The sequence below is a fragment of the Nerophis lumbriciformis genome, linkage group LG05 (genome assembly GCF_033978685.3).
Source record: "Nerophis lumbriciformis linkage group LG05, RoL_Nlum_v2.1, whole genome shotgun sequence".
Classification (NCBI taxonomy): Eukaryota; Metazoa; Chordata; class Actinopteri; order Syngnathiformes; family Syngnathidae; genus Nerophis; species Nerophis lumbriciformis.
Window position 1 is genome coordinate 37842833 of NC_084552.2, and position 26549 is coordinate 37869381.

The following is a 26549-nucleotide window of genomic DNA, read 5'->3' on the forward strand; positions in this document are numbered from 1 at the left end:
ATGTAAATCTTTTGCTTTAATTGTCTATTTCTGGTCCTCACATTCATCATACTTCGCCATGCAGAGCAGATGGGGTCTCCAAGATGTTGTCCCGTTTGTGATTTAGCCCAAAATGACAAAAGTCTGGGTGCCCAGAGTTCTGCCCGCATACTCCAATCATTTGTGGCAGCTTTGTGGTACTTTGAACATCTGCCACCCGGGCAACGCTTACTGCAATCAGCAGATGTCATGTTATTGTGATTCTGAATAGGGAGATATCTTCAACGTCCTCGACAGAAAGGGTGGCCAGGTACTCGGCACTCCGCTTCTCCCAATAGTCGTGTGTCCAAAAACAACTGTTCCATCAGGACAGGCAGGTTCTCTCAAACACGAGATTCTGTCAATTTTATTGAGAGGCTGTTTAGATTTTGGAGCGTCGTGCAAAAAAGGCTAATAGTAAGTTAAGATTAGACAAAACAAAAAAGCGAGCAGGAGAGATAAGGAGAGGAAAGGGGAAAGCGTCTGCCTTCGATGAGTACCCGAGAGAAATGTTACTTGTTCTCAAGTTTGTAACTGAACCAGACGGCCAGTCTGATGTCATTTATGCGCCACAAGTTGAGTAGTCCTGGTGTTACGTATGGAAAGTCACCTGTCAAATGTCTTGTATTGGAAGATGTACAGATAAAATCAATTATTTCCATTTCCCACACAAATTAGCCCCGGCCGACATTTGGAGGGGCACCGGACAAGAAGTGGCCTCTGCACTCAGAGCTCTTGGCTTACCTGTTGGTCCGGTTCTTACCATGGAAACCAAGAACCAAGACGGACCTCAGCAAGCACTCGAGGCAATCAGACAGGCAGACAAGGTCAAAGGTCAGTGTTTCTGGTGTAATAATACCAGGCTTCATTTGAATCGGATAATTCTGGCACTGAAAGTTTGGTTTTTAAATTGTTTTGATTAATTCTTCATAAACAGGCACTACTTGACTTAGGAACACTCTGGCATACGAACAGACTGCTGTGTTTGTCATTATGTTGGTCTTCTGTCAAAATGTCGATCTGCGCTAAGGAATATAGATAGAAACATGATAACATCCAAAAGACAAAGTACAGATTTAGGAACAATTGAAAATACAAACAGGAACTTTTGGAACGTACAGTAACTGGTTAATAAGCAGGGCCACGTCTTTATTTCAAGTTTAAGATTTGAGAAGAGCCCTGAAGTTGCTGTTTTTTTTTTTTTTCAATTTACAGTGGTGATATTGTGCATGACCTCTGTTCTTATTGGCGGGGAGGATCAGAGAAAGCTCCTTTTAGCAGCTCTGGACATGGGGATGGTCTCAGATGGTTACATCTTTATTCCATACGACGCCCTGCTCTATGCTCTGCCCTACCAGGTAACAGATGGGAGGGGGTGGTTTTGGCACTTTCTCTTGGTGGTATCAAGTATGTGTATATGAAGAACAATGCTCTGCAGTATCAATTATTATTATCAATTTGTTTTGTGATTTCCTGCCTTTTTGGGGCAACAACAACTCACAATTAGGAATGGGAGATGTGGCCTAAAATCTACTATGTATACTGTAATGTACTGTATATTGCAGTCTCTTGCGATAACAATATACATTTTGCATGCACTGTAAATGATAATGAACAGTTTCAAAATGAGTTAAAAGGCACCTAATTTAGCTGATTATTTGTGTGGTAACATATTGCGTTATTTCCAGTTGTATTATTTTCTCATCACATTTATTAATCTACTTGCTACTTTTCTCTTGATAGCTGGTTACTTTTTGTTATAACATGGTTCTATCTATGCTTCTGTTAAAATGCAGCACCATATCACAACACATTAGTTTTGGATGATACTACACATTTGGGTATTTATCCGATACCAAGTAGTTACAGGGGCAGTGTTGGTCATACCAAGTTCATAATTATAATCGTCAAGATCAGTGAATGCTTAAGTATTTGATCACAATAATAATAAGACAGAAACACAAGATGGCAATGTAACAACTAAATTTGAATAAATTAATGGTTACCTTATTTACTTTTGTTACATATGAAATAGTGCAACACAGTCAAACACAAGCAAACATTTCTCATTAATTATTTTCTGCGTTTGGTAACAAAAACAACAAAAAACAATTTTGAGATAATGAAATATTAAACTAAACACTGTAGTATCGACCATCGATTCATACTATACTTGGTATCTTTACTGTCAATATTCAGAGGTGGGTAGTAACGCGCTACATTTACTCCGTTACATCTACTTGAGTAACTTTTGGGATAAATTGTACTTCTAAGAGTAGTTTTAATGCAACTTACTTTTACTTTTACTTGAGTATATTTATAGAGAAGAAACGCTACTTTTACTCCGCTACTTTTACTCCGCTACTTTTATCTACATTCAGCTCGCTACTCGCTACTAATTCTTATCGATCTGTTAATGCACGCTTTGTTTGTTTTGATCTGTCAGACAGACCTTCATAGTGCCTGCGTTACTGGTGACGTTTCACTCCGTTCCACCAATAAAATGCAGTCACTAGTGACGTTTGACTCCGTTCCACCAATCAGATGCAGTCACTGGTGACGTTGGACCAATCAAACAGAGCCAGGCGGTCACATGACCTGACTTAAACAAGTTGAAAAACTTATTGGGGTGTTACCATTTAGTGGTCAATTGTACGGAATATGTACTGTACTGTGCAATCTACTAATACAAGTTTCAATCAATCAATCAAAAGTGTGAAGGAAAAAAGACACTTTTTTATTTCAAACGTACATCCCGTCACAAGCCTAAAGACTGACTGCACAGTTCCTGTCTTCACAATAAAAGTGCCGCTCCATCGCGCCTGCGCTTTCAAAATAAGAGTCTCCGAAAGCCAGCGCAAACAAGCTTGCAAGCTACGGAATTTGCCGCCAATGTATTTCTTGTAAAGTGTGTGAAAACGAATATGGAAGCTGGACAAATAAGATACCAAAAACCAACCACTTTCATGTGGTATTAGACAGAAAGGAGGAACTTTTTTTCTCCTGCATTTGAAAACGTGGACGTTAAGCACTACTGTCTGATTACAATCAATGTAAGTCATCAGAATCAGGTAATACACCAACTTATATTCTAGTCTTCATGAAAGAAAGGAATCTATATGTGTTAAACATGCATGTATATTCATTAAAACACCTTTAACATGTAAACAAAAACGGCAAAATAAATAAATATAAATTATATACTGTATATATATGTGTGTGTATATATATATATATATATATATATATATATATATATAAATGTGTGTATATATATATGTGTGTGTATATATATATATGTGTGTATGTGTATGTATATATGTATATATATATATGTATATGATATGTGTGTGTATGTTACTCATCAGTTACTCAGTACTTGAGTAGTGTTTTCACAACATACTTGTTACTTTTACTCAAGTAAATATTTGGGTGACTACTCCTTACTTTTACTTGAGTAATAAATCTCTAAAGTAACAGTACTCTTACTTGAGTACAATTTCTGGCTACTCTACCCACCTCTGTCAATATTTGATGCAATCATCAAATTTGCGGGACACACCTAGAATGTGTCATCAACATGCAATATCCTGATACAATGATAGTAATAAAAGCTCTATTGTTGGTCAAATTTATATAATTTATATTGTCTATCATCTGTATTACATAACCTGAAGTTCAAATTATGCAATTAATCATAATTACTGCCATGGACTTTCAATTCACTACTAATGAAGTCGACTTCTCTTACTCTGCTGATGTCATTAATATTACATTTGCTTAACAAAGACGCACTGACAAGAAGCTTCTGCCTGCGTCCTAATGCTCGCCTGCTAGTGTCAGGTCTGAGAAATGTGTTTGTCTTAATTTTACCATCAACTTGCCAGGGCACTGTAGATCAAAATTAGCCATTGACTTTAAGATCACATATTTACATGTCAAATGTTCATCAATATGTATTGTCCATTTCAAATTAACAAAATCTCAAAACTCATAATTATCATTTTAATCAAATAACTTATAGGCCTTTTAATATTCAAATAGACTCATATTCTTGGTGTTTTGTGTTACCTGAACTATTTGTTTTATTTGTATTTCTTCCTCCCACAAGGACATAGTGTTTCCCCAGCTGACCAATAGCACCCAACTTCGCCATGCCTACAGCTCCGTTATGACCGTCACCATGGCGTCTGATCAGAATTTCTATCAAGCTTTTCGTCACGCTCAAATGAACCGAGAGATCCGATCTGCGGTGGCAGCGACACAGGTAAAAACACACAACAAACTATAAAAACAAAAACATACATGTAGCATATGTACATAAAAATGTATCAGCATTGAATGAAGATAAGCCTCAATACCATTATCATTTGATACTCCAGTTTCCTTCCACAGTCCAAAAAAATGCATTGTTATTGTGTACTTAAATTGGACATATGGTGAATATACTGAATGTGTGAATGCTTGTTAGTCTCTTTGCATGTACTGCAGTTTGTCCAAACTTTTCCTACCAATGACTTTAAAACCAAAGATGTGGGGTACTTTTTCAGATTTTTTATTTTGTAAAAATGACTGAAATCAGTCCTATAAACAATACAAGGAGTACTTCAACTTCCAAGCTTAATTAATTCTGTGACGTAGCGCTTAACCATAAACACCTGTATGTCAAATCAAAGTCTTTAACTGAAATGAATTGAAATCAATTTAATTTGTGAAAAGGCCGCCAAAACAGCACCATTTTAAAATGTAACATGCTTTTAAAAAATAAATACAATTTTAGATAGAAAATATTGTGTGAAAACCAATACAATAGAATGTACTACCAAGAAAAAGACGTAGAAGTACCTTAGGTGCACCGTGGCTCGGTTGGTAGAGCGGCCGTGCCAGCTACTTGAGGCTTCCAGGGTCAGCACTTTACAGGTTTCACTATGTAAAGTGCTTTGAGTCGCGAGAGAAAAGCGTTATATAAATATAATTCACTTTACTTTTCTGACAAAGTATCAGTCACCCTCACTTTCTGATTTCTGTTAGTTAAACATAAAATACAAACAATCTCAAGATATTACTTCAATAGGAAATACTAAATGTGTAAAGTATATTAAAATATATCAAACAAACCTTTAATGAAGTGATCACTGCAAACTTGTGCGTTCTTCGACTCTGCTCCCTTAGACTGGAGTGCGTGCCACTTCGTCGCCGTCATTTCCTAAAATGTTGCAATCTTCCGCCCTTCTTGATTCCCTTTCGAGGAACTCTGAAGAAACATTTATCCTTTTCACGATTTGAATGGTTCGTACAGCCAAAAACATCAGCATTAGGGATGTAAAAAAAAAAAAAAAAGATTTTGGATTTATTTATTTTTTTAAATTTATTTATTTTTTCTCTTTCGTAAAGTAAATCTGAACAGCCGAACACCAACTATATGATTTACCTCAGAAGCTGGACAGGACAAAAAAATAAAAAAAATAAATAAAAAAGATTTTCAGATTAATCGCAATTCTCATTTGTGACGATTCCTGGTGGATAAAAAAAAAAAAAAAAATCTAAAATATATAATTTTTTTCAATCTGAACTGTACAGCCACTCAGGCAAATCATATTGTTGGTGTAGATTATAGAACTGGCATCCAATGTTATTAAAAAAGATTAGATATTGAATTGAGAATCGAATCATTATCCCAAGAATCGAATCAACTCGCGTGGTGCTTAAATATCTGCAGCCCTAGCTAGCATATAGGTAATTTTTATTTGAGCAAGGCTAAATGGTGTCTTAAAGTTAAAGTTAAAGTACCAATGATTGTCACACACACACTAGGTGTGGCGAGATTATTCTCTGCATTTGACCCATCACCCTTGATCACCCCCTGGGAGGTGAGGGGAGCAGTGGGCAGCAGCGGTGGCCGCGCCCGGGAATCATTTTGGTGATTTAACCCCCAATTCCAACCCTTGATGCTGAGTGCCAAGCAGGGAGGTAATGGGTCCCATTTTTATAGGGTTAGGGTTAAATGGAAAGCAAATAAATAAAAATAGAAAATAATGATACGCGATGGCATGAGAATTGTCATAAGCCATTATTTGAAAGTTAGGCTAGAGTGAAGATATACAGAACTCAAAAGTGGTATTCTATAAACAACCAGTTTCCAATGGGTCTGTGAACAGGTGTCTCCGCTCTTTGGGACCATCTTTAACATGGTTTACTACGTTGCCAAAGCTGTAGAGGAGCGCCGTGAGGCAGGCGGAGGAGGCTGGGTGACAGGTGATCAATTGGTCCAATCAGATGGAGGCTTTAGCTTCCAGGGATTTAACCAGGTTAGTAATAATTCTACGTCCAAATGCAAACTCTTAGCATAAAAAACATGTTGTTTATAGTTTAACCAAATCATTTGACAAAACTTTCGTTCTGATTTTTGACTTTGAAAATGATATAAATCATGCATGAATCGTAGTGCATAATGAAATTTGTCAGATGACAATCAGTAATGTTAAAGATGACAAACTACTAGAAGAAGTGAGTGAACATTGTAACGTTGGTAAAGAACTATTTGCTGTGACTGCCACCAGGTGTTGCATGGCGGTAAAGAAGGCAGTGGTTTACAGGCCAGATATGTGGTGCTGGACTGTGATGGGGATCAACTGGTGCCGACACACACGCTCGCCCCAATGCACACTGCAGACGGGTCTATCCGCAGCCTGAAACCGCTGAGTCATTCGTTCGTCTTCCCGGGAGGAAAACCCCAGAGTTCCAGTTCCTGTTGGTTCAATCCTGATAAGCCTTGCAGAGGTGCTGTGCTCCCTTTTTCTGATCTAGACCAGGGGTCCCCACCCTTTTTTGCACCATGGACTGGTTTAATGTAGGCATTATTTTCACGAACCGGCCTCCCACATGTGGTAGATAAATGAAGCAAAAATAAGTGCATGAAAAATACGACTCACCATAACGGGAGCATTAGTGGGAGCATAGGCCTTTTTAACTTTTGCAAAAAAGCTCTCCAAAGGATTCGTTTTTTGATCATTTTCGCTAGCCTTAATTTTTTGGCTAACATATGTGATACGTTATACTAGACACTGTATGTCCTCGTCAAGGACAAGAGCGTCGAGATATACTAAAATTAGATACATTCGCCATGGGTTCCAATATATTTCTATTTATATTCTAAAAGTTAGATAGCTATATTTTGTGCAATATTTCATACATAGATACTTATATATACTTTTCCATGCATAAACACATCTGTCGATGTTAACTACTTGTACAATAGGGCCGTGTGCAATAATTCCATCAGTTTAATTTACTAAGCCAAGGGAGATGTGCATTTGCTTCCTTCAGCACACTTATTATATGCAACTATTTAGCACACTTGCACTTCAGCAACTCTTCATTGTACACTTTAACTCTTATGATGATTTTATTCTCGATCTGTCCTGAGCTGAGGTCATGCAGCAACCTACTGTTTTATATGAGTCTTCATTTTATTTTATTTTTTTAAATTTTCGAAAGGACCCTCACAGCTTTTGCTGACTGCTTTGTTTAATATTATTCTCCCACTTTGATCGATTTTCTTATGCAGTTAACATGCATGAAAACAAAACAATTTCTGCAAGAGTGTCAGGTCTGGCAAAAAAGTTGATAATTTTGAGGTCCCGAACACTAAATTTCAAAATTGACTCTGTATGACCTTCTTGAAAAATTCACGTAATGTCACGAAAATTGCTGGAGACGTCTATAGTGACAGGATGCACATAAAAGTCTCAACAACCCATATATGAAAACAAACAGGAAGTCTGCCAGTTTGGTTTCCGTTGGTCATTTTTAGGCCAAAAAAAGGGTTCGTACATTAATGTATATACTAGGGGGACTTTGACCAAATGAGCCACGTTTAAAATGTGTGATTCTAGACTGATGGGTGATGATAAATTGCGAAGGACTTTTGCCTACGCCATAGGATGTGGGTGTGGCATGGTGCCAAACATTGATTGGATGGTTTTCTAACCTAACTATTTATGGACCTTGTTGTATATACCGTCAACCTGCTGGGTTAGCCTTTAGCTATATAATCTGGCACATTTACATTTTATGTTAATTAAATTGCATTGTCCTATGTAATAAAGATATAACAAACGGTGACTTTCTTTCAAGAGTTTTATTATACATCTATGAACAAGCTTATTGGTGTGTCTAGTGGAACAAAGTCGTTTATAAATTATTTAATGTTTCTGTGCAGCCCGGTAGCAAATGTGTCACAGACCCACTGATATAGTCAGTGTACTGACCTACCTGAAATTGTTTCAAACATTCTGGGGATTTACTGAGTCCATTGATCAATGAAAGTAAAAAGTGGTCTTTGTACTTTTGTCCTGTAGACACAGATGGAGTGATGGGCTTCTTTGATTGCATGCTGATCTGCCTTCCGATTGGAGCCATATTCTTTTGGATCAGGTAAAGCAACAGCCTAGTGAAATATCAGTATGTGTGTATATTTAATATATATACAGTATATACTGTATGTATTAAAGACAAAAGTAAATGTAAAATATATTTTTTATAAACCTAAGTGTCCTGCACTTTGATCTGATTACATATTTAAAAAATACAGTTTAAATTAATTTAGATTACCTTGCATGCTGTGCATTTGTTGCCTGTCCATGCTTCCTAAAATGAGACATTCCCCTGAAATATAATGATTAAAATCCTTAAGAAATTTTATTTTTTACACATTTACGCTAATCCTCATCTCAACTGTACTTTCAAAAAATGTGGTACTTTTTATTGCGCATTTATTGTGCAAACATGTTTACCTGCAATCATACATATACTGTATATACAGTACACATACACAAAAGGGAAGACCGACTACAAAAACAATGTGTTTTTCTTCCATTTAAATCAATGTAAACAAACCCATAAGCGAACGACCTGTACTATAATTTGTCTACATTTTCTTTTGAAATTAAAACAATTTTTTTTGGGTAAAGTTCACCCTTTTAACGTTTATTTATTTATTTCATTTTTTGTTGACTCACATAATGTGCTCAATGTCAATATGCCATTCGCAAGAATTCCATGTGGCTATACTTAATATATTTGTTAATCCTGTGCTAAAAACTCACTCCTGTTACTCAAATGTTTCTATGTATTGTTGAGTTTTTATTTAGATGACCTTACAGGAAAAATAGTGACTACAGTGTAGCAACTAATGGAGATCCATTAGAAAAAATAAATACAAAAATAAACAAATGAGTGATCTTCGCCATAGGAGCCTGTTACAATAAATGTTACCTGAGATGGGCCAATACACACATTGGGCCTGATTTACTAGAGGTTTGCGCGTACTAAAACGTGCAAACCTGATAGCACACAAAGCTGATTTTCTGAACGTGTGCAAAGTGCATTGTGTCTCACAAATAAGCAGAATAAGATGTGCAATCCATTTTGCGTTTCTGTCTTCATTAATATGAAGAATATATGATGATCATCACCGTTTTGCGAGCACTATTTTGCGTTTTATTTTGCAATTGTGGGAATGACGTGCAAACTGACAGTTCCACAAACGGCTGCAGGATCAGTGCTTGCACTGCAAAACCAGACGATGGACAGACGAGAATTCTCTGTCCTGTGTGTATCAACATTTTGGACGGTCAGAAATAAAAAACTATTTCACATTATAGTCTATTCATAAACATCATTCTATAATTTTATAGCTGCTAGAGGCCTTAAGAGGTTGATTAAAACAAATTCAATTGATGCGTTTGTGCCTTCTAGTATATTTTTAATGACGTTCTTTTTTTTCTTTTTTACATAAAATCTATATTATTAAAATTTTTATTATGTGGAAAAAAAACTCAAATTATGCTTTTTTTTTGCATTTTGATCGGAGTAAGTGCATCATCTCCAATGAGCACACTTTTGGCGGTAAAAAGAAGAAGAAGTGGTTTTAATGCATATGCATATGCATGACCGCTTCAAAAATGTCCATAAAAAGTAGTAGATGTCTCAATGTTCAAATCCAGGCTGAAAACAGTCTCTTATCAGCACTCTTATCTTTTAATTCAATTGATCCATGATTAATATGATTTAAAAACATTGTTTTATGATTTTATTTGACTTTTTGTAATTGTATGCATCTGTAAAGCACTTGGAATTCAATTGTATACAAATTGTGATGTAAAAATAAACTTGCCTTGCCTTGTGTTAAATCAGCCAACCCAAAATAATCAATTAAATCCCACTATGTTTGTACAGGAAAAACAGGACAGTGGTGAACAACACAAAACTCATTCTGACGTTGGATGACATCGTCTTCATTGACGCTCAAGTCAGCAAAAAGGTCTGACAGCAAACACAGCAATGTCCCTGAGATTTGTTCTTTCATATGTGGACAAGATGAAAAAAAAAGCCTTAACCCTAAAACTGCAGTCTGTATGAGGAGTCAAAAGCGTGGCTATAAGCTATTATATTAGTATATGAACAAAATATTCTCACAGGTTGTTGATGTTAACTATATATATATATATATTTTATATATATATATATATATATATATATATATATATATATATATATATATATATATATATGTATGTATGTATGTATGTATGTATGTATGTATGTATGTATGTATGTATGTATGTATGTATGTATGTATGTATGTATGCATGTATGTATGTATATATATGTATATTAAAGTACCGGTATGTGTTATTATTATTAATATTTCATGTCACTACATCACACATGCTCTGCTCTTGTTTCCTAGAAACTGAATGACGAGTCAATCATGAGGAGTCTTCTTGAAATCAAAACTCCATTCCGCTCGATCGCCAGAAGCTACATACTGACCACACCCGAGAGTTCAAATATTGGAATAATGGAGGTGCAAACAAACACACAAACAAACAAACACGCACACACTTCTGACCTGGGGTTTGATTGGACATGTGTGCTCTGATTGGCTGTGCTTTTCACAGGGTGACTGGGTTTGGCTAAAGAAGATCCCAGGAGGAAATACAACCGCCAGTCAAAACACGCAGAAGCTCTTCAGCAAGGTATGAATAATCCTCAAATGACTCAATTGTACAGTGGAACCTGTTTAAAGGGGACCTATGATGACTTTTGTCTTTTCTTATTTAGTAATGTTGTTACAATGTTGGATAATCGTGTTTAACAATGTCATAGCGCCATGTCATAAGGTTCATGCATTTTGGTGTGAGCTTGCAAGCAGACTTCGATGCCTCCGTTAGCAAGGTTTTGCGTTGTGGCTCTATGGTGACGTCACAGCAAGGTGGACGTTCTTACTTAGTAGAGGTGGAAATCTCAATTCGATTCCAATTCTTGGGGTGAAGATTTAATTCAGAATCTACAACTTATACGCGCAGTGTTGGCCTAAAAAATATATTTAAAAAATTTTTTTTTTTAAATTTTATCTACAAAAATCACAGAATGTTAGTCAATCTACTAAAAGAAAATAGAGCAATTCGAACCCAATCCTCGCTTTACAATACTTAGGATCGCAATTGAGAAGACATACAAATACAATACTTATCAAACACAACACAAATGAAAAGGAAAACCAAACATTTATAAAAGCAACAGTATCAATAATAACAATAGTAATAATAATAATTATAATAATAATATTTAATAATAATAATAATATCAGTAATTGTTGTTTGTTGTCCATCAACAAATTGATTCTTACAAAAAATTAATAAAAAGTTTGCAAAAAATATGTATCTTTTTTAATTGATTTTCGAAAATTAGGAATCGCCTGAGAATCAAAGTAAATAAGAATTGCAATTTGGACGTGAATCAATGTTTTGTTGACCTAGGGCTCTGGACATAAACAGGTTTGTGTTTGAATCAGATGTTATCTTTGTTGGCCCTGCGATGAGGTGGCGACTTGTTCAGGGTCTACACCGCCTTCCGTCCGAGTGCAGCTGGAATAGGCTCCAGCTCCCCCCACAACCCCGAAAGGGACAAGCGGTAGAAAATAAATGGATGGATGGAATCAAATTATGATGTCATTCTTGTGGCACCTGTAATCCATGTCAATGATGCCTTTAAAGATGTTCCAGTCGACAGTTAAACCTCAGATATTCTGTCTTTCCAGTTAAGAGAAATGCGACATGAAAATTTGAACCTTTACTTGGGATTGTTTGTGGACTCGGGAATCTTTGCTCTGGTGGTTGAACACTGTCCTCGGGGCAGCCTGGCAGACCTTCTATCTGATAGCGAAATGCGGTTAGACTGGATGTTCAAGTCGTCGCTACTGATGGACCTCATCAAGGTGAACATCATGGATGGCATCATTTGTGGAAGTCAAATCTTTCTTAAGCTCAACACGATTGGCGGGTGTCTTTCAGGGGATGAAATATCTCCATTTACGACGTTTAAGTCATGGGCGACTGAAGTCCACAAACTGTCTGGTTGATGGACGTTTTGTTCTGAAGATCTCTGATTACGGACTACACATGATCCTTCATTCAGAGGGACTTAACATGGTTGTGGACCCACAAGGTGAAAAAAATAAATTTGAAAGTGGACTTTTAGACTTTGGTTGTGTAAATGTGCATTATGTCACTTCTTGTCCGCCAGAGCTGCTGTGGACGTCTCCAGAGCTTTTGAGGTGTCCAGTCAGAGGAGGCTCTATGGCTGGAGACGTGTTTAGTTTCTCCATCATCATACAGGAAGTTATATCACGGACGCCACCCTATGCCATGATGGACATGCCCGCTGCTGGTGACGATGTTTTCCATTGTGTCATGTGTACAGCTGGACCACAGTTGACCTAAAAAGCCTTTCTTGGACTCTCTCTCAGAGATCCTGGAGAGGTTGAAGGAGCCGCCCCCTCTTTGCCGGCCAATCATTCCGATAGATGAAGCTCCAGCCGACTGTCTCAATCTGATGAACGAATGTTGGAATGAAGATCCCGCCAAGAGGCCGTGCTTTGATGAAATCTTCAAACAGGTGACTGACCAGATGAGACGCAATAAAACAATCTCAAAAGGCACTCACATAGAACAGCTGCAGGCTAGGGTTGTGCGATATAGACAATATACATTTGGCCGATGGTAAAGCTTATTGTTATATAGTGATAATGTATGTTGACGACACATTTCTAGCAACATGAGAACGGCTGCATCCTCAATGCAATGCAGGGTTTCCCCCTAATGTAACTGATGGTGGTGCACCGCCACAGCAAAATTATAGCCGCCACAGTTTAAGAATATGTTTTTTTTTTACGTGAAAACAAATTGAAGTAGTATAATATACAGGGTTTAGCCGAGATACCTACGGCGGTGGAGGCGTGGTCAATATGACGTCATATTATTTGCCGTGATGCATATATTTTCTTTAAAAAGGCAAACTAAATGTAAACATACATCCAAAACAAATCTCTTATTATTAAATATAGTATTAACATATATTTATTCTTACATAATATCGTTTTGCTCTAGTTTTGAATTGTTGCTTCTTATTGTACAATGTACTTTGTTGAGACTTTTTTTTCCTAGAGATCTCTGCAATCCTTTTAGTCACTCTTTTCTTTATTAAAAACGACTGGCAACAAATATAGCATCTATATTAGAGGTGCGCGGATAGGCAATTATTTCATCCGCAACCGCATCACAAAAGTCGTCAACCATCCGCATCCACTGCGTGCCACGCTGTCACGGCCCAGACGCACACCAGTGCGCAATCATCTGGGAGCCGCGCTGAGCGCACCTCCAAGCGCGCTCGCGCGCGCGTCACTCAATCTGCTGCAGGCAGCTGCGTTCCATCTTCAATCGGCACCGATGAGAGAGACGACTACTTAAACAACCGCCACCAGAGATCCTCCTCCTGCCTCCAGACCACGCTTCCGCCCCTCAGGGGAACCGAAAAGGGGGGGGGGGGGAGGTAAAGGAGACGGATTCTAGGGGCCCATGATGGAGGGGGGCCCAGAGAGGCCCCTGATGATGATGAAATTATAATACAGAAAAAATAATGACACTGTGTTGGGGGACCTGTAAAGATTCTTTTCATGGGGCCCAAAATCCCTAGCGGCGCCCCTGCGCCCCTGGACAAACCCTGCCTGCCTAGCCCTTGTCTGACAGCACCGCTCCTCTCAACACGCACCTCCAACACTTACGGTAAAACCCTCCAGTTAAATTACACACATAGTCTGACACCCATTTCCTGTGTGGTTACATACACATCTAATATATATATATATATATATATATATATATATATATATATATATATATATATATATATATATATATATATATATATATATATATATATATATATATATATATATATATATATTTGTATATATATATGTATATATATATATATATATATATATATATATATATATATATATATATATATATGTATATATATATATATTGATATATATATATATATGTATATATATATATTGATATATATAATATAATATAGTATAATATAATAAATAGTATAATATCATATAATATATTGGATAATATATTGTATGAATTATACATATATATATATAATATATTATTATTATTATTATTGTTATTATTATATATATATATTTATATAGAGATACATATAATTCCCTTTCGAATAAATACGCCCCAGGCTAAACGCTCTCCCTGTCTCAGTGCCGTCTCCTTCTACCCGGTATCATCACACACGAATTAATATCTCTTGGCCACGCATTCGTGGCTAAGAGATGTTAATTCGTGATAATATTATTTATCATTATTATAATATTATTGTCATTTCCATTAAGAAAGTGTTGACTATTGTTGCCAATGCCCTCAGATCAGGAGTGCGTTCCTCACACTTTGTGTGCGCAGTTCCAGCAAGCAGAACGAGGCTTTTAAGAAGTTAAAAAAATGTTTTTGAAAGACTAGGCCTATATTTTTGTTAGGTAAAAAAAATGTTCTGAATTTATTTCAATGAATATTAACTTGTTAACGTTATAATGCTCAAATAGGGACGAGGGCGGGGTGCACAGTGAAGCAGTGAACAATTTCGCGACAAAGATGAACCTTTATTGATTGATCTGCAGCCATGACAAAATATCAGACAATCTCCATTGTCAACGACAGGCAGGAAAATAAAGATAAACACATAGCCTATGTTCTAGGCATAGGCATAGGCTCATACGTTTTTAAGTTGAAATAAAAATAAAAATAAAAAATGTGCCTCATAAGCCTTAGGCTGTCAATCACGCGCACAAACTTAAATTATACAATAACATATGTATTTCCGAATTGGTTTAACCACAACCCGCCCGCATCTATTTAAAATCAATTTTTTTTTTATTTCACCCGCCCGACCCGCGGATTATCCGCGGACTCCGCGGTTGTGTCCGCAAACCGCGCATCTCTAATCTATATATATAGTGTTATTGTAGACTGTACTCGTGTTTAGACACTCTTTACTTCTGTCGCTCCGTGTTCGCGACGAAAAGCAAGCTGCAGAGAGTTTGACGTCAAACTTGCTTTGCACTGCTGGTAGCCTTGTCAGTCAGTGTCATCTTAAATTTTGAAGGTCAAATGGACGGGGCTTTCCGCGGGTATATCTCGGATCTATTAAAGTATGTCCACATTGTGGACATGCTGCCTCCAATCCAGACAACCCCGTACTTATGGCTTACGTCGACATCACAACATCCGGTTTTGCAGCAATGTTCCGGTGATCAAAGTATGTATTTTTTCGGTGGCCAAGTTTTTGGTGCATCACTAGTCAATGGTGCGCAAATAATAACCTGGCACTATACCTGCCTGCCGGTGTTAATGTGTATGTTTGTGTGTTATGATGTACATTTTGTGAACACACCGTTTTGGTGGAGAATGAGGAAGTGTTGTGTGACAAGGAGTGAAACACGGAGACGTGTGTGCACAATGTAGATAGAACTATGTTACAACATAAAGTCACCACCATGAAATATTTGCATTTGAAAGACGCTGTTGTGTTGCTTGTTGCTGCAGTTTCGAGGCATCAACAGAGGGAGGAAAGCAAACATTATTGACTCCATGCTGCGAATGTTGGAGCAATATAGTTCAAACCTGGAAGATCTGATCCGTGAAAGAACTGATGAGCTAGAGGTGGAGAGAAGCAAGACGGATAAGCTCATAGGACAGCTGCTGCCAAAGTAAGACACATTTCAAACATATTACGACATATTTGATAACCTACTAAGTATTTTTACTTTCTGCCAAGCACGCCTGACAGAAAGCGCTTGAAAGTAAAGCTTTACTTTTAAAGCTAGCTTAATGCTATTCACATTGGATATGCCATATACACGCTACTGACTTTGTATTGGCGATTTTAAATTGCAATTTCAACACCTTCAAATTTGTCACAACTACAACCAAGATGCACGTTACAATCAAACAGCTAATGTCTAATAAGTGCACTACTTACAGTATAAGTAGGGTGCAACAAAAGACAATATTGGCAATTCAGCTTAATGCCAATAGATTTTATTCTCGTTACGGCAACACACCTAGGACAAACTGAAATAAATGCATACTGGCAAATGTGATTCATAAGGCTAAGAAAACAAGATTACAACTGGACAGCAAACTTTTAATTTTCATTACATTTATTACCACATGAACACACACAAAAGTACCGAACATTGGTACTGTTGAGTACTGAGGTACCGGGTTGGTATTGGTTCAAATGTGAATGATACCCATCCCTACCCTTCCTCAACAGTCATTTTTGCAATTATGTATAGAATGAGAATATCCATCCATTTTCTATCGCTTATCCCTTTTTGGGGTGGTGGGGGGTGCTGGAGCCTATCTTAGCTGCAATCGGGTGGGAAGGCGGGGTACACCCTGGACAAGTCGCCACCTCATCGCAGGGCCAACACAGATAGACAGACAACATTCACACTCACATTCACACACTAGGGCCAATTTAGTGTTGCCAATCAACCTATCCCCAGGTGCATGTTTTTGGCGGTGGGAGGAAGCCGGAGTACCCGGAGGGAACCCACGCAGTCACGGGGAGAACATGCAAACTCCACACAGAAAGATCCCGAGCCCTGGATTGAACTCAGGACTTCTCAGGACCTTCGTATTGTGAGGCACAAGCACTGCTGCCAGAATGTGAATATGTATAATTTAAATAATGTACAACTTATCAAATTGTCACTCATGTTATCATCAACATTCACGGTTGACCGCTTTTGTAGACATAAAAGGTAACCCACAAGACATCACATATCCTTGTGTTGTTGGGAACATTATCGATGTAATATTAATGTACAAACAGTGGTTGCAACATAAGCCTCAAGTGAGTTGCCTCTTTACCCGTCAAGCTGAGAACAGCACAGCACACTTCCCCCTTCACAATAATAGACTGCACTAACAAAATTTACTTATGTCACTTATTGATACATTTACACAATTAACATGCTTTGACCTAAAATACTAGTCAAAATTGTCCAAAGATGTATTGTACCAACAAATGTGAAGATTTTTTGCATTTAATTAACAAACATTTTATTAAATCGTATTTTGGTGGTAAAAAAGGTGTAAAAGGGGAAGAAACTGAATTAAAAGGAAAAACTAAAGTTTTTTAAATGTATTGTTGTTGCTATTGTTATTATTTTACTTGTTGTGGTTTATTTGTTGCTAATATATATCCAGGTTTTTTTAAACTATATTTAAAGTTGAGTTTTGGTGGTACAATGAAAACTCATGTTTTCATTTGAATGAATAATCGTGTGATTAATCGTGATTATAATATCAATCATAATAGTCGATAAAGGGGACCACAAAAAATAATAATTTTTGGCTTCATTTTAATAAAAAAATCCTACGATACGGTTACCATATGGTTCTTGTTGCACTCAAAGAACAATTTTAGAAGATTGAAATACAAGGCATTAAACACATTGGGCTTTCCTTGTTGCACCTAAACAATTTACAATTTTGTATATTACATATAGCCTGACATAATCTAGAATTAGGTTAGAATAGAATAGAAAGCTTTATTGACATTATGCTTCATGATTTATGGTTGCTACAATTTGTCTGTGCTTTAAGATAATTACAATCATTCGTAAATACTAAGAACATGGCTAAAAGTACTGTACACAGATAAGACATGTAGCAGGTGAAACACACATTGTTAAAGATAAAACACAATTCAGTTCAGTCATTGCACTTGCGTTATAGTTTACGTTGCGTCGGCGATTTAGACTCTGCTAATATTTGAAGCCCAAATATTCATATTGCGCTTCACGCACCCTCTTTATTGACCAGTAAAATTGCCTTTATTTGCCATTTTTCCTCTCGTCGCAGTTTCCCCATGTGCGCTCTGTTGAGTGTGTGCACGCTGACACACTCAACATGCTCCTCCGCTCTGTACGTCACTGCCGCACGGCAGCATGCAGATGATAAACAGTACCGGTATTTATCAAAGGCAATATAGTACCGTTTTGAATTTATTAGCACCTGTATACTGTACAACCCTAATATAGATAAATGTGCTGTCCAATTTAACGCAATAATAACACGTTAACTATACATTTCAGTAAAGATACACCTTCTTTTAACAGGCGAGTAATGCACACGTCTTTTTTGACCCTCGGGCCGTGCTGTAGTGGGGGGAACTTGGCTGCAGTTCACTAGTTAGTGATGAGCCACAAGCGGGGGTAATAGTGAGCAGAAAGAAAAGAGTACATAATGGAAATATCAGGTTCAAAGCCATGGCAAGATGTTCTCCCGACAAGATTAGATTACATTAGATTAGATTAGTTTATTTCAAAGGAGACAATACAATTTCATAAAACATATGACTACACATGGTTTAAAAAAAGCCATAATTAGCCAGAAAGCTAGCTTTCATCTGTAGTCCCGTGGCCATAATGTAAAAAAGGCATTACAATTACAATTTAAAAGAAAAAGATAAGAAAGAGACAGAAAAAGAATAAAAGCACACAATACATACACAATATGATAAAAAATTGAATACAACATCACAACATAACATGTATCTTAGCATCAAAGCAGGTTCATCTATTAGTGCTGGCAGCTGTAGGCATTGATAAGCCACATTTTCAAATTTTTTGTGAATGCCTAGAAAGGACTATTTTTCGCCGAAATGACACCATTGCAGTAAACCTCTGCTGCCCGCGTCGTTCAGAGGTGGGTGGTGCTTCACTTCCGTGTTTAGATTACGGTTAAGGTGCAGTGATAACATTAAATTTAGATTGTTACTGTGACTGCTTTTGTCAGTAAGATGACATAAAAGTTCAACAGAAATTAAAGACAGTTAGTAGGAAGTCGAAAGGGGACCTTTTTATTGCAGTCAACCTGACATCAAAACATGTCAAGACACTTTTTCAAACCAATCACACACTATTACGGCTTCAGAATAAAAACACAGACAGTAATACTGTTCAAACTGGCTGTAATGTTACAGTGGCCAAAAGTGTTAAATATATTTGTTAAATAAAACATCTGCCTTGTTTTTAATTAATACTTGGGCCTACTATGCTACTACTGTATTTTAATGTTGGTCATTATGCTGGTACTTGGAGAGACAAGTTTTTTCTGAGGTGGTACTTGGTGAAAAAAGTTTGAGAACCGCTGCTTTAAACAATTAAGAAAGCTCTATGTACAACGCAATTAAAGCTGTACTTAATTGTTGTAAAGATGAGTAACAACTCTTTCAGGTCAGTGGCTCAGGCTCTGAAGAAAGGGAGGCCAGTTCGACCAGAACATTACTCGGATTGTACTCTTTACTTCAGCGACATCGTTGGATTCACAACCATCTCAGCTCTAAGCGAACCCATTGAGGTACAAACTATACTCAGGTCCCACAGCCATCATATTTATGTCACATTGTGTGCGTGTGTGTGTAGGTAGTGGACCTGCTGAATGACCTTTATACCATGTTTGATGCCATCATTGCTTCTCATGACGTCTACAAGGTAAATATTTCAACTTCCAAAGTGGAAAATTGCGTTGTATGGAAACACTTAATGCACAAAGTGAAAAAACCTGAACCAAACTTACTGTTTTTCTGTGCAGGTTGAAACGATTGGCGATGCTTACATGGTGGCGTCCGGCATTCCCAACAGGAACGGAAATCGACACGCAGCTGAAGTGTCTAACATGTCGCTCGATATCCTGCACTCCATTGCAGCGTTCAAGATCAAACACATGCCGGAAATTAAAGTGAAGATACGAATTGGACTTCACTCGGGTACACACTCCATCCATAACAAATAAACGAACTATGGCTTTTAACTGACATGAACCTTTTTAGCAGTTTGACTTATTTGACACAAACAGAAGCTCACATGCACGTGTGCAGCATAGCAGACTGTAGTGCGATCACTCCTCTACACTAACAATTGGGGTGCACACGTGTTTGTGTGGGGTTATTGGGCTAACAGTGATACAAACACATGCACACGCTCAACGTAACCAACTGTTTTGCAATTGCTCCTCTACGGTACGTTTCACAAAGTAAAATCAATAGAAAAACTCAAAATTAATCCTCAAAGTCTAAATTAAGGCATGACAAAATTACCCCTAAAAAAATTCTGAATTTTGCGACTCTTATTTATTTAGATTCCAAATTGATTCATAAGAAATCTTTAAAAAGGCGTTTTTTAGGCCATGTTCGCACTTACTCGCTGCTCGTATACGTTGTCAGCCAAGAGGAGCTTTTGTAACCCGTTTTGGTTTTGTTTGCTGTCATTGTTAGACATTTTATCTTCACTTCAAGATCACAATGTATTCTATTTCTGTATTCATTATACATACTCTATTTTAATCTATTCCTATGCTATTTATAACCTACTCCCTCTTCTATCTAATACAATGCTTGGGGAAAGAAACACTCATTTTAGTGTTTTTCAGACAGTTGGCTCATCCTATGTGTACGCAAACATCCTGGTGTGCTGAAATGTTAATCCATGCTAAAAAACAATTTGTCCCCAGGTCCAGTTGTGGCAGGTGTGGTGGGTCTCACGATGCCCAGGTACTGTCTGTTTGGAGACACTGTAACCACAGCTTCTCATATGGAAGCCAGCGGACTTCGTAAGTAGAAAAATCCAGAACAATAACTGAGAATATATTTTGACCTGAATGAGTGGGAGTATTTAAATAACATGGGGTATTGAGTGAAGTGGTTTTGTACTTTGTAGCCTACAGAATCCACATCAGTCTGAGTACGATGAAGGTCCTGACGAGTCTCAAACTGGGTTACCACATAGAGACCAGAAAAGCTACGGTACACTTGCAATACAACATGCCTAACAATTAATGGTGGTGGTCTTTGTTTCGTGTAACACAGGGGTGTCAAATTAATTTTAGCTCAGGTGCCGCATGAAAGAAAGTCTATTCCCACGTCGGCCAGATGGGGAAAATCATGGCATAATAACTTAAATATAGAATTACGACAACTTCAAAATGTTTTCTTTGTTTTATTTCGGCCCAAAATAGAACAAAGACATTCTGTACAAATCAAAAATAATCCTCTTAACAAAACACTTCAAGTTAGTTGAAAATCATAAGTAAAAAATTGGTGCAGTTTCAAAAACACCATCAACTTAGACTCAATCTCAGTGTATCTACAAAGCTATTAAACTTTAAGTCACACCCCATCTAGGATTGAACAAAAAACTAAATAAAGCATAACTAAAAACTTGGTTATGTATCAACCACTTCATTTGTCATTTCCACTGTTCACTTTCTTTAAATTTGCACAGAAGACAATCGTTTTCACAGAACTATATCAATGTGCAGTGTCTCATGCAGCATTTTAAGTGGGGTTACCATTTGTTTATTTTACTTCTGTTTGTTTTACATAGGCTCCAGCGCCCCCCGCGACCCCAAAGGGAATAAGCGGTAGAAAATGGATGGATGTTTGTTTTACGTTGTGTCGAGGGGGAGGAGTCACAGCCCCGCTTTACCGTGCACCTCTTGCTTGGTATACTTGCTCGCCCCTGTATAAACTATTTGCTTACCTAACAGAATTGCTATTGCGATATCCAGTGGACATATTTAGAACAGCAATTTGCGTGGCGAAGTTGGTAGAGTGGCCGTGCCAGCAATCGGAGGGTTGCTGGTTACTGGGGTTCAATCCCCACCTTCTACCATCCTAGTCACATCCGTTGTGTCCTTGGGCAAGACACTTCACCCCTTGCTCCTGATGGCTGCTGGTTAGCGCCTTGCATGGCAGCTCCCGCCATCAGTGTGTGAATGTGTGTGTGAATGGGTGAATGTGGTAATACTGTCAAAGCGCTTTGAGTACCTTGAAGGTAGAAAAGCGCTATACAAGTATAACCCATTTATCATTTATTTATAATTTCTTTAATTTTGAAATGCAGCTCGATTTTACACTGAGCAAACTCATCTCGCGGACCGGATTGAACCTGTTCGCAGGCCTGATCCAGCCCGCATGTTTGACATGCCTGATGTAACACATGCAAAGATTTTGTTGTTCCCACCTTGATATGCGGTCGATATGTCTGCTGCATACATTATATGACACACAAATGGGATACAAGCTGTTGTGACGTTTTAAACAGTAAGTCAAGTCAGGCAAAATATGAGCTTTGCTTTGTAGGTGAAAGGTTTAGAGGACACCTACTGGCTGATGGGACGAGACGACTTCAATAAAGTTCTCCCTGTCCCTCCAGACCTCATGGGCGGGTAAGGAAACACACACGCACACACACACGTTAATAAATGTATGGGATGGCTAAAAATTATACAGTGCATGTGCTTTTAAAAATATTTGGTTCTTTTTATCTCCCTGTTTGTGTGTGTTTTAGGGCCAGTAACCATGGTATCAGCCTTGATGAAATCCCAGTTGAAAGAAGGCAGAAGTTTCTGGACCGACAGCAGAAAAATAAGAAATAGATGTTGCCAATGGACACCCACACATGCACACTACCTCTAAGTTTATGATGTGAATATGTTGATGAAGATGTTTGTGCCTCTTGTGGTCCTCTAAATAGTGACTTTTGTTGCATCTTTAAATTATATTTTTCAGTGCATTATGTTTATAGCTTGTCTACAGTAAAGGTTTTTTAAGGTGGATCACAGTCAATCCATTGCAGGATGCTGTATGTACAGTATTTCAAAATAATTTTCTCACTGGAAATATTGGAGATAGAAATAATTGTTCATCATGAAACCTAAAAGTAAGTGAATAATCGTAATATTCTTAATGGTCATACAAGAATAAAAATATGTTAAACATGGTTAAAATTCTGGTGTGAAAAGTTTGGAACTTTAGTGATAAAGTGATGTATAGTGGCATCTGAATTTTCTTAAATGTCACAAGTGTGAAAAGAATTTAACTGTAGAATGTAAACACAATAAAACGCTGACTTTCTCATCTTTGTTGGTGGTGGTCCTCTTGTCCTGTTCCCGGGCATACCTCAATATTTGAATATGAAAATAGTTTGCTGAAATAAAGGAAAAGCACATTCCAGACATCATGTGCTTATAATCTTTCAAATCGATTAAATATGAGCAGACATTGTACTTTAGGTTTAGCACATTATTAATAAGGATACGGGTTTAGCCCAGTGGTTCTTAACCTGGGTTTGATCGAACCCTAGGGTGAGTCGGCCTCAGGGGTTCGGCGGAGGTCAAAACACACCCGACTCTTTGTGTAAATACAAACTTCTCTCTATCGGCGTATTACGGATACGGCAACAGCTGACTGAGTTGCAGGTGCGTAATTTGTTGTGAGTTTATGCACTGTGTTGGTTTTGTTGTTTGAACAAGGTGATGTTCATGCACGGTTCATTTCATGCACCAGTAAAAAAAACATGGTAACACTTTAGTATGGGGAACATATTCACCATTAATTAGTTGCTTATTAACATGCAAAGTACTACTTTGCATATTAATAAGCAACTAATTAACTAGTCATTATTAAGTAGTTATTAATGCCTTATTCAGAATGGCCTTATTATAACCCTAACCCTCTAACCCTGACCCTAACCCTAACCAATAACTCTAAATTAAGTCTTTATTACTAAGAATATGTTCCCCAAGTGGCCAAATAACTCTAAATTAAGTATTTGTTACTTAGAATATGTTCCCCATACTAAAGTGTTACCAAAAACATATAACTTTGTCTTGAAATAAAAATGTTTTTTTTTTAAATTTTTCACTAAAGAAGGGTTCGGTGGTACCGAACCCCACCAGTTTCATATGCGCATATGAAACTGGTGGGGTTCGGTACCTCCAACAAGGTTAAGAACCACTGGTTTAGCCGATTTGAAACATGCTTAAAAAGATGAAAAAGCATTGTCATCTGGCAGATAAAAAAATCAATCAAAGTTTACTTATATTGCCCTAAATCACAAATGTCTCAAAGGGCTGCGCAAGCCACATGATCCCACATCAGGGCAAAAAAACCTCAACTCACTGGGAACAACGAGGAACCCTGGAAGGCACCGCAGATGTGGGGATCCCCCTCCCCCGGGTGACCAGTGCAATGGATGCCGAGTGGATACAGTTAATAATGTGAGAGTCCAGTCCATAGTGGGGCCAGCAGGGGAACCTTTTGCATGTAGACACGTCGGGGCGCAGAGACGTCATCGACTGATGCATAAGGAGTGGTCACCCGAGTGGTCCCGACCTCATGTGAAAGTCCAGTCCATTGGGAATAGAATTGAAAAAAAATCATATGAAGATCTTTGGAAAATATCCTCTCTTTGGGTGCATGACCCCCAAAAAGGTGGGAATATCTGCATTAAATAACATTTAACAGAATAGGAAGTAAAAAAAGCACACCTGGTCCTACTTGAGATGTGAGGTTTGCGAACAAATACAATCTTTTGAACGGCTCTTTTAAGTGAACAGTGAACCGATTCAGTTTGTTTGCAAGACGTTTCCTTATACACATGCTGAAGTGTGTGCCACCCGACAGGTGAATTGACTAGAAGGCTGGGACTAGGTTGGGTAGTACAATTTTGTATCCAAGTGGAATCCAAATCAAAAATCCAAATGTTTGTATCTACACAAGCATACATTTTATTCTTATACTTAACATTTGTGTATTCTTTCTGCAATGGTAAAATTCACTTGATACAAAACCCCCCAAAAAACTCTCAAAATAATGATGTCACTGACAGAGCTTGGGCATATGGCATCACCTTATGTAATGTTTACAACAAAAATAAAGTTGGAGTTAATATTTCAGGATAATACCCACCACGAGAGTAATATTGGTGTACATGTAATTGACTTTGATCCACATATTACCTTATTACTTCTAACAGTGATTGTTTTCTTGATAAAAACTAAGTTTAAGAAAAAATATCTAATAACGAGCTTTTGAACAGCTCTTCCAGATCCGGCTTCCTTTAAAGATCCTTAAATACCAGTTGTGTGCCGTCAGGGTCAGCAAGGTCTGCTGGCCTAACATAACCAGAAATCATGATCATAATTAAAGATAAAATAATTTTTTCATTTACTTTCCCTAAATATCTAAAAGTATTCATATTTTCTTCATGTCATATTATGCTCGTTCCAGTGTTGTTGTTTTTAGTCTTAGTTTGTATCCAATCAGAATTCAGCTAGTTTATGTTGCCATGCTGTACCAAATCTGCCAGAGGTCTTCAGAATCAACAATGAGGGCATCCGTGCACTGTCAGTGAACGGGGACATACAGTGATAGACAGTTTCGATAGCCAATCAGATCACGAGTTGTCGACAGTGGCCTATTAAAGTAGCCTGATGTTAACAAGACTGTGATTGGATACTCACTTGTCAATCCAAAGTGAGTATCCAATCACAAGTTTCAATTGAGCAGGAAGTGGGAAGTGTTGCGTCGTAGCGACTGGGATAGCAGAGAAAGAGAACAAAACGTTGATTAGGTGGCAGATATATATATGCAAGGCCATTTTCAAGAAGGATATTTTAAAGAGAAACTACATCTTACCTCATACTATCATACCAAAGACTATAAAAATGGGACCCATTACCTCCCTGCTTGGCACTCAGCATCAAGGGTTGGAATTGGGGGTTAAATCACCAAATGATTCCCGGGCGCAGCCACTGCTGCTGCTCACTTCTCCCCTGTGGGAGTGGGTCAAATGAAGAGGATACTTTCACTGCACCTAGTGTGTGTGTGTGTGTGCGAGACAATCATTGGCACTTTAACTTGAACTTTAATCTTGTGGGTCGGCCAACCCCGGAAGCGAGCCCAGCTGCTCTGGCGATGAAATGGGGAACGTTGTCGAATAAGTCCTACTAATTGTGAGTTCAAATATTTCATTTTTTCACTTTTAATGTTTTATGCAATTTAAATTTTGAACGTACCACATAAGATATGTTTTAATTGCTAATGCGTTTTAATTGATTTTTAAATAGGTCAGAAAATAACCCGTTTTGTACACTGTTTATGATTCAATGCAAAGTAGTGCATAAATGTGTTTCTGTATAGTATTTCTAGTGTGCAGCTGAGATAGGCTCCAGCACCCCCCGCAACCCTGTAAGGGACAAGCGGTAGAAAATGGATGGATGAATGGATAGTTAAAGGTGCCA

The 26549-nt window shown here is 37.7% G+C and overlaps 1 protein-coding gene across 4 annotated transcripts in view; it reads left to right on the forward strand.

Moving 5' to 3' along the window:
• LOC133606448 (retinal guanylyl cyclase 2-like) overlaps nt 1–23607 on the forward strand; it is a 29621-nt gene extending 6014 nt beyond the window's left edge. Inside the window, exons 4-24 of one of the 4 annotated variants that reach the window (XM_061960419.2) lie at nt 697–852; nt 1234–1376; nt 4130–4285; nt 6177–6326; nt 6579–6798; nt 8379–8454; nt 10258–10342; nt 10772–10888; nt 10983–11060; nt 12125–12301; nt 12378–12531; nt 12610–12753; nt 12833–12981; nt 15993–16156; nt 19700–19823; nt 19889–19957; nt 20058–20232; nt 20976–21074; nt 21182–21267; nt 22606–22691; nt 22814–23604. In XM_061960419.2, coding sequence (XP_061816403.1) covers nt 697–852; nt 1234–1376; nt 4130–4285; nt 6177–6326; nt 6579–6798; nt 8379–8454; nt 10258–10342; nt 10772–10888; nt 10983–11060; nt 12125–12301; nt 12378–12531; nt 12610–12753; nt 12833–12981; nt 15993–16156; nt 19700–19823; nt 19889–19957; nt 20058–20232; nt 20976–21074; nt 21182–21267; nt 22606–22691; nt 22814–22901 — 2696 coding nt within the window. In that variant the 3' untranslated portion in view covers nt 22902–23604. Of the gene's footprint in view, nt 1–696; nt 853–1233; nt 1377–4129; nt 4286–6176; nt 6327–6578; nt 6799–8378; nt 8455–10257; nt 10343–10771; nt 10889–10982; nt 11061–12124; nt 12302–12377; nt 12754–12832; nt 12982–15992; nt 16157–19699; nt 19824–19888; nt 19958–20057; nt 20233–20975; nt 21075–21181; nt 21967–22605; nt 22692–22813 lie in introns of all 4 variants that reach the window. The other 3 variants (XR_009815257.2, XM_061960418.2, XM_061960420.2) reach the window with 3 other exon arrangements.
• The last annotated feature ends 2942 nt before the right edge of the window (nt 23608–26549 follow it).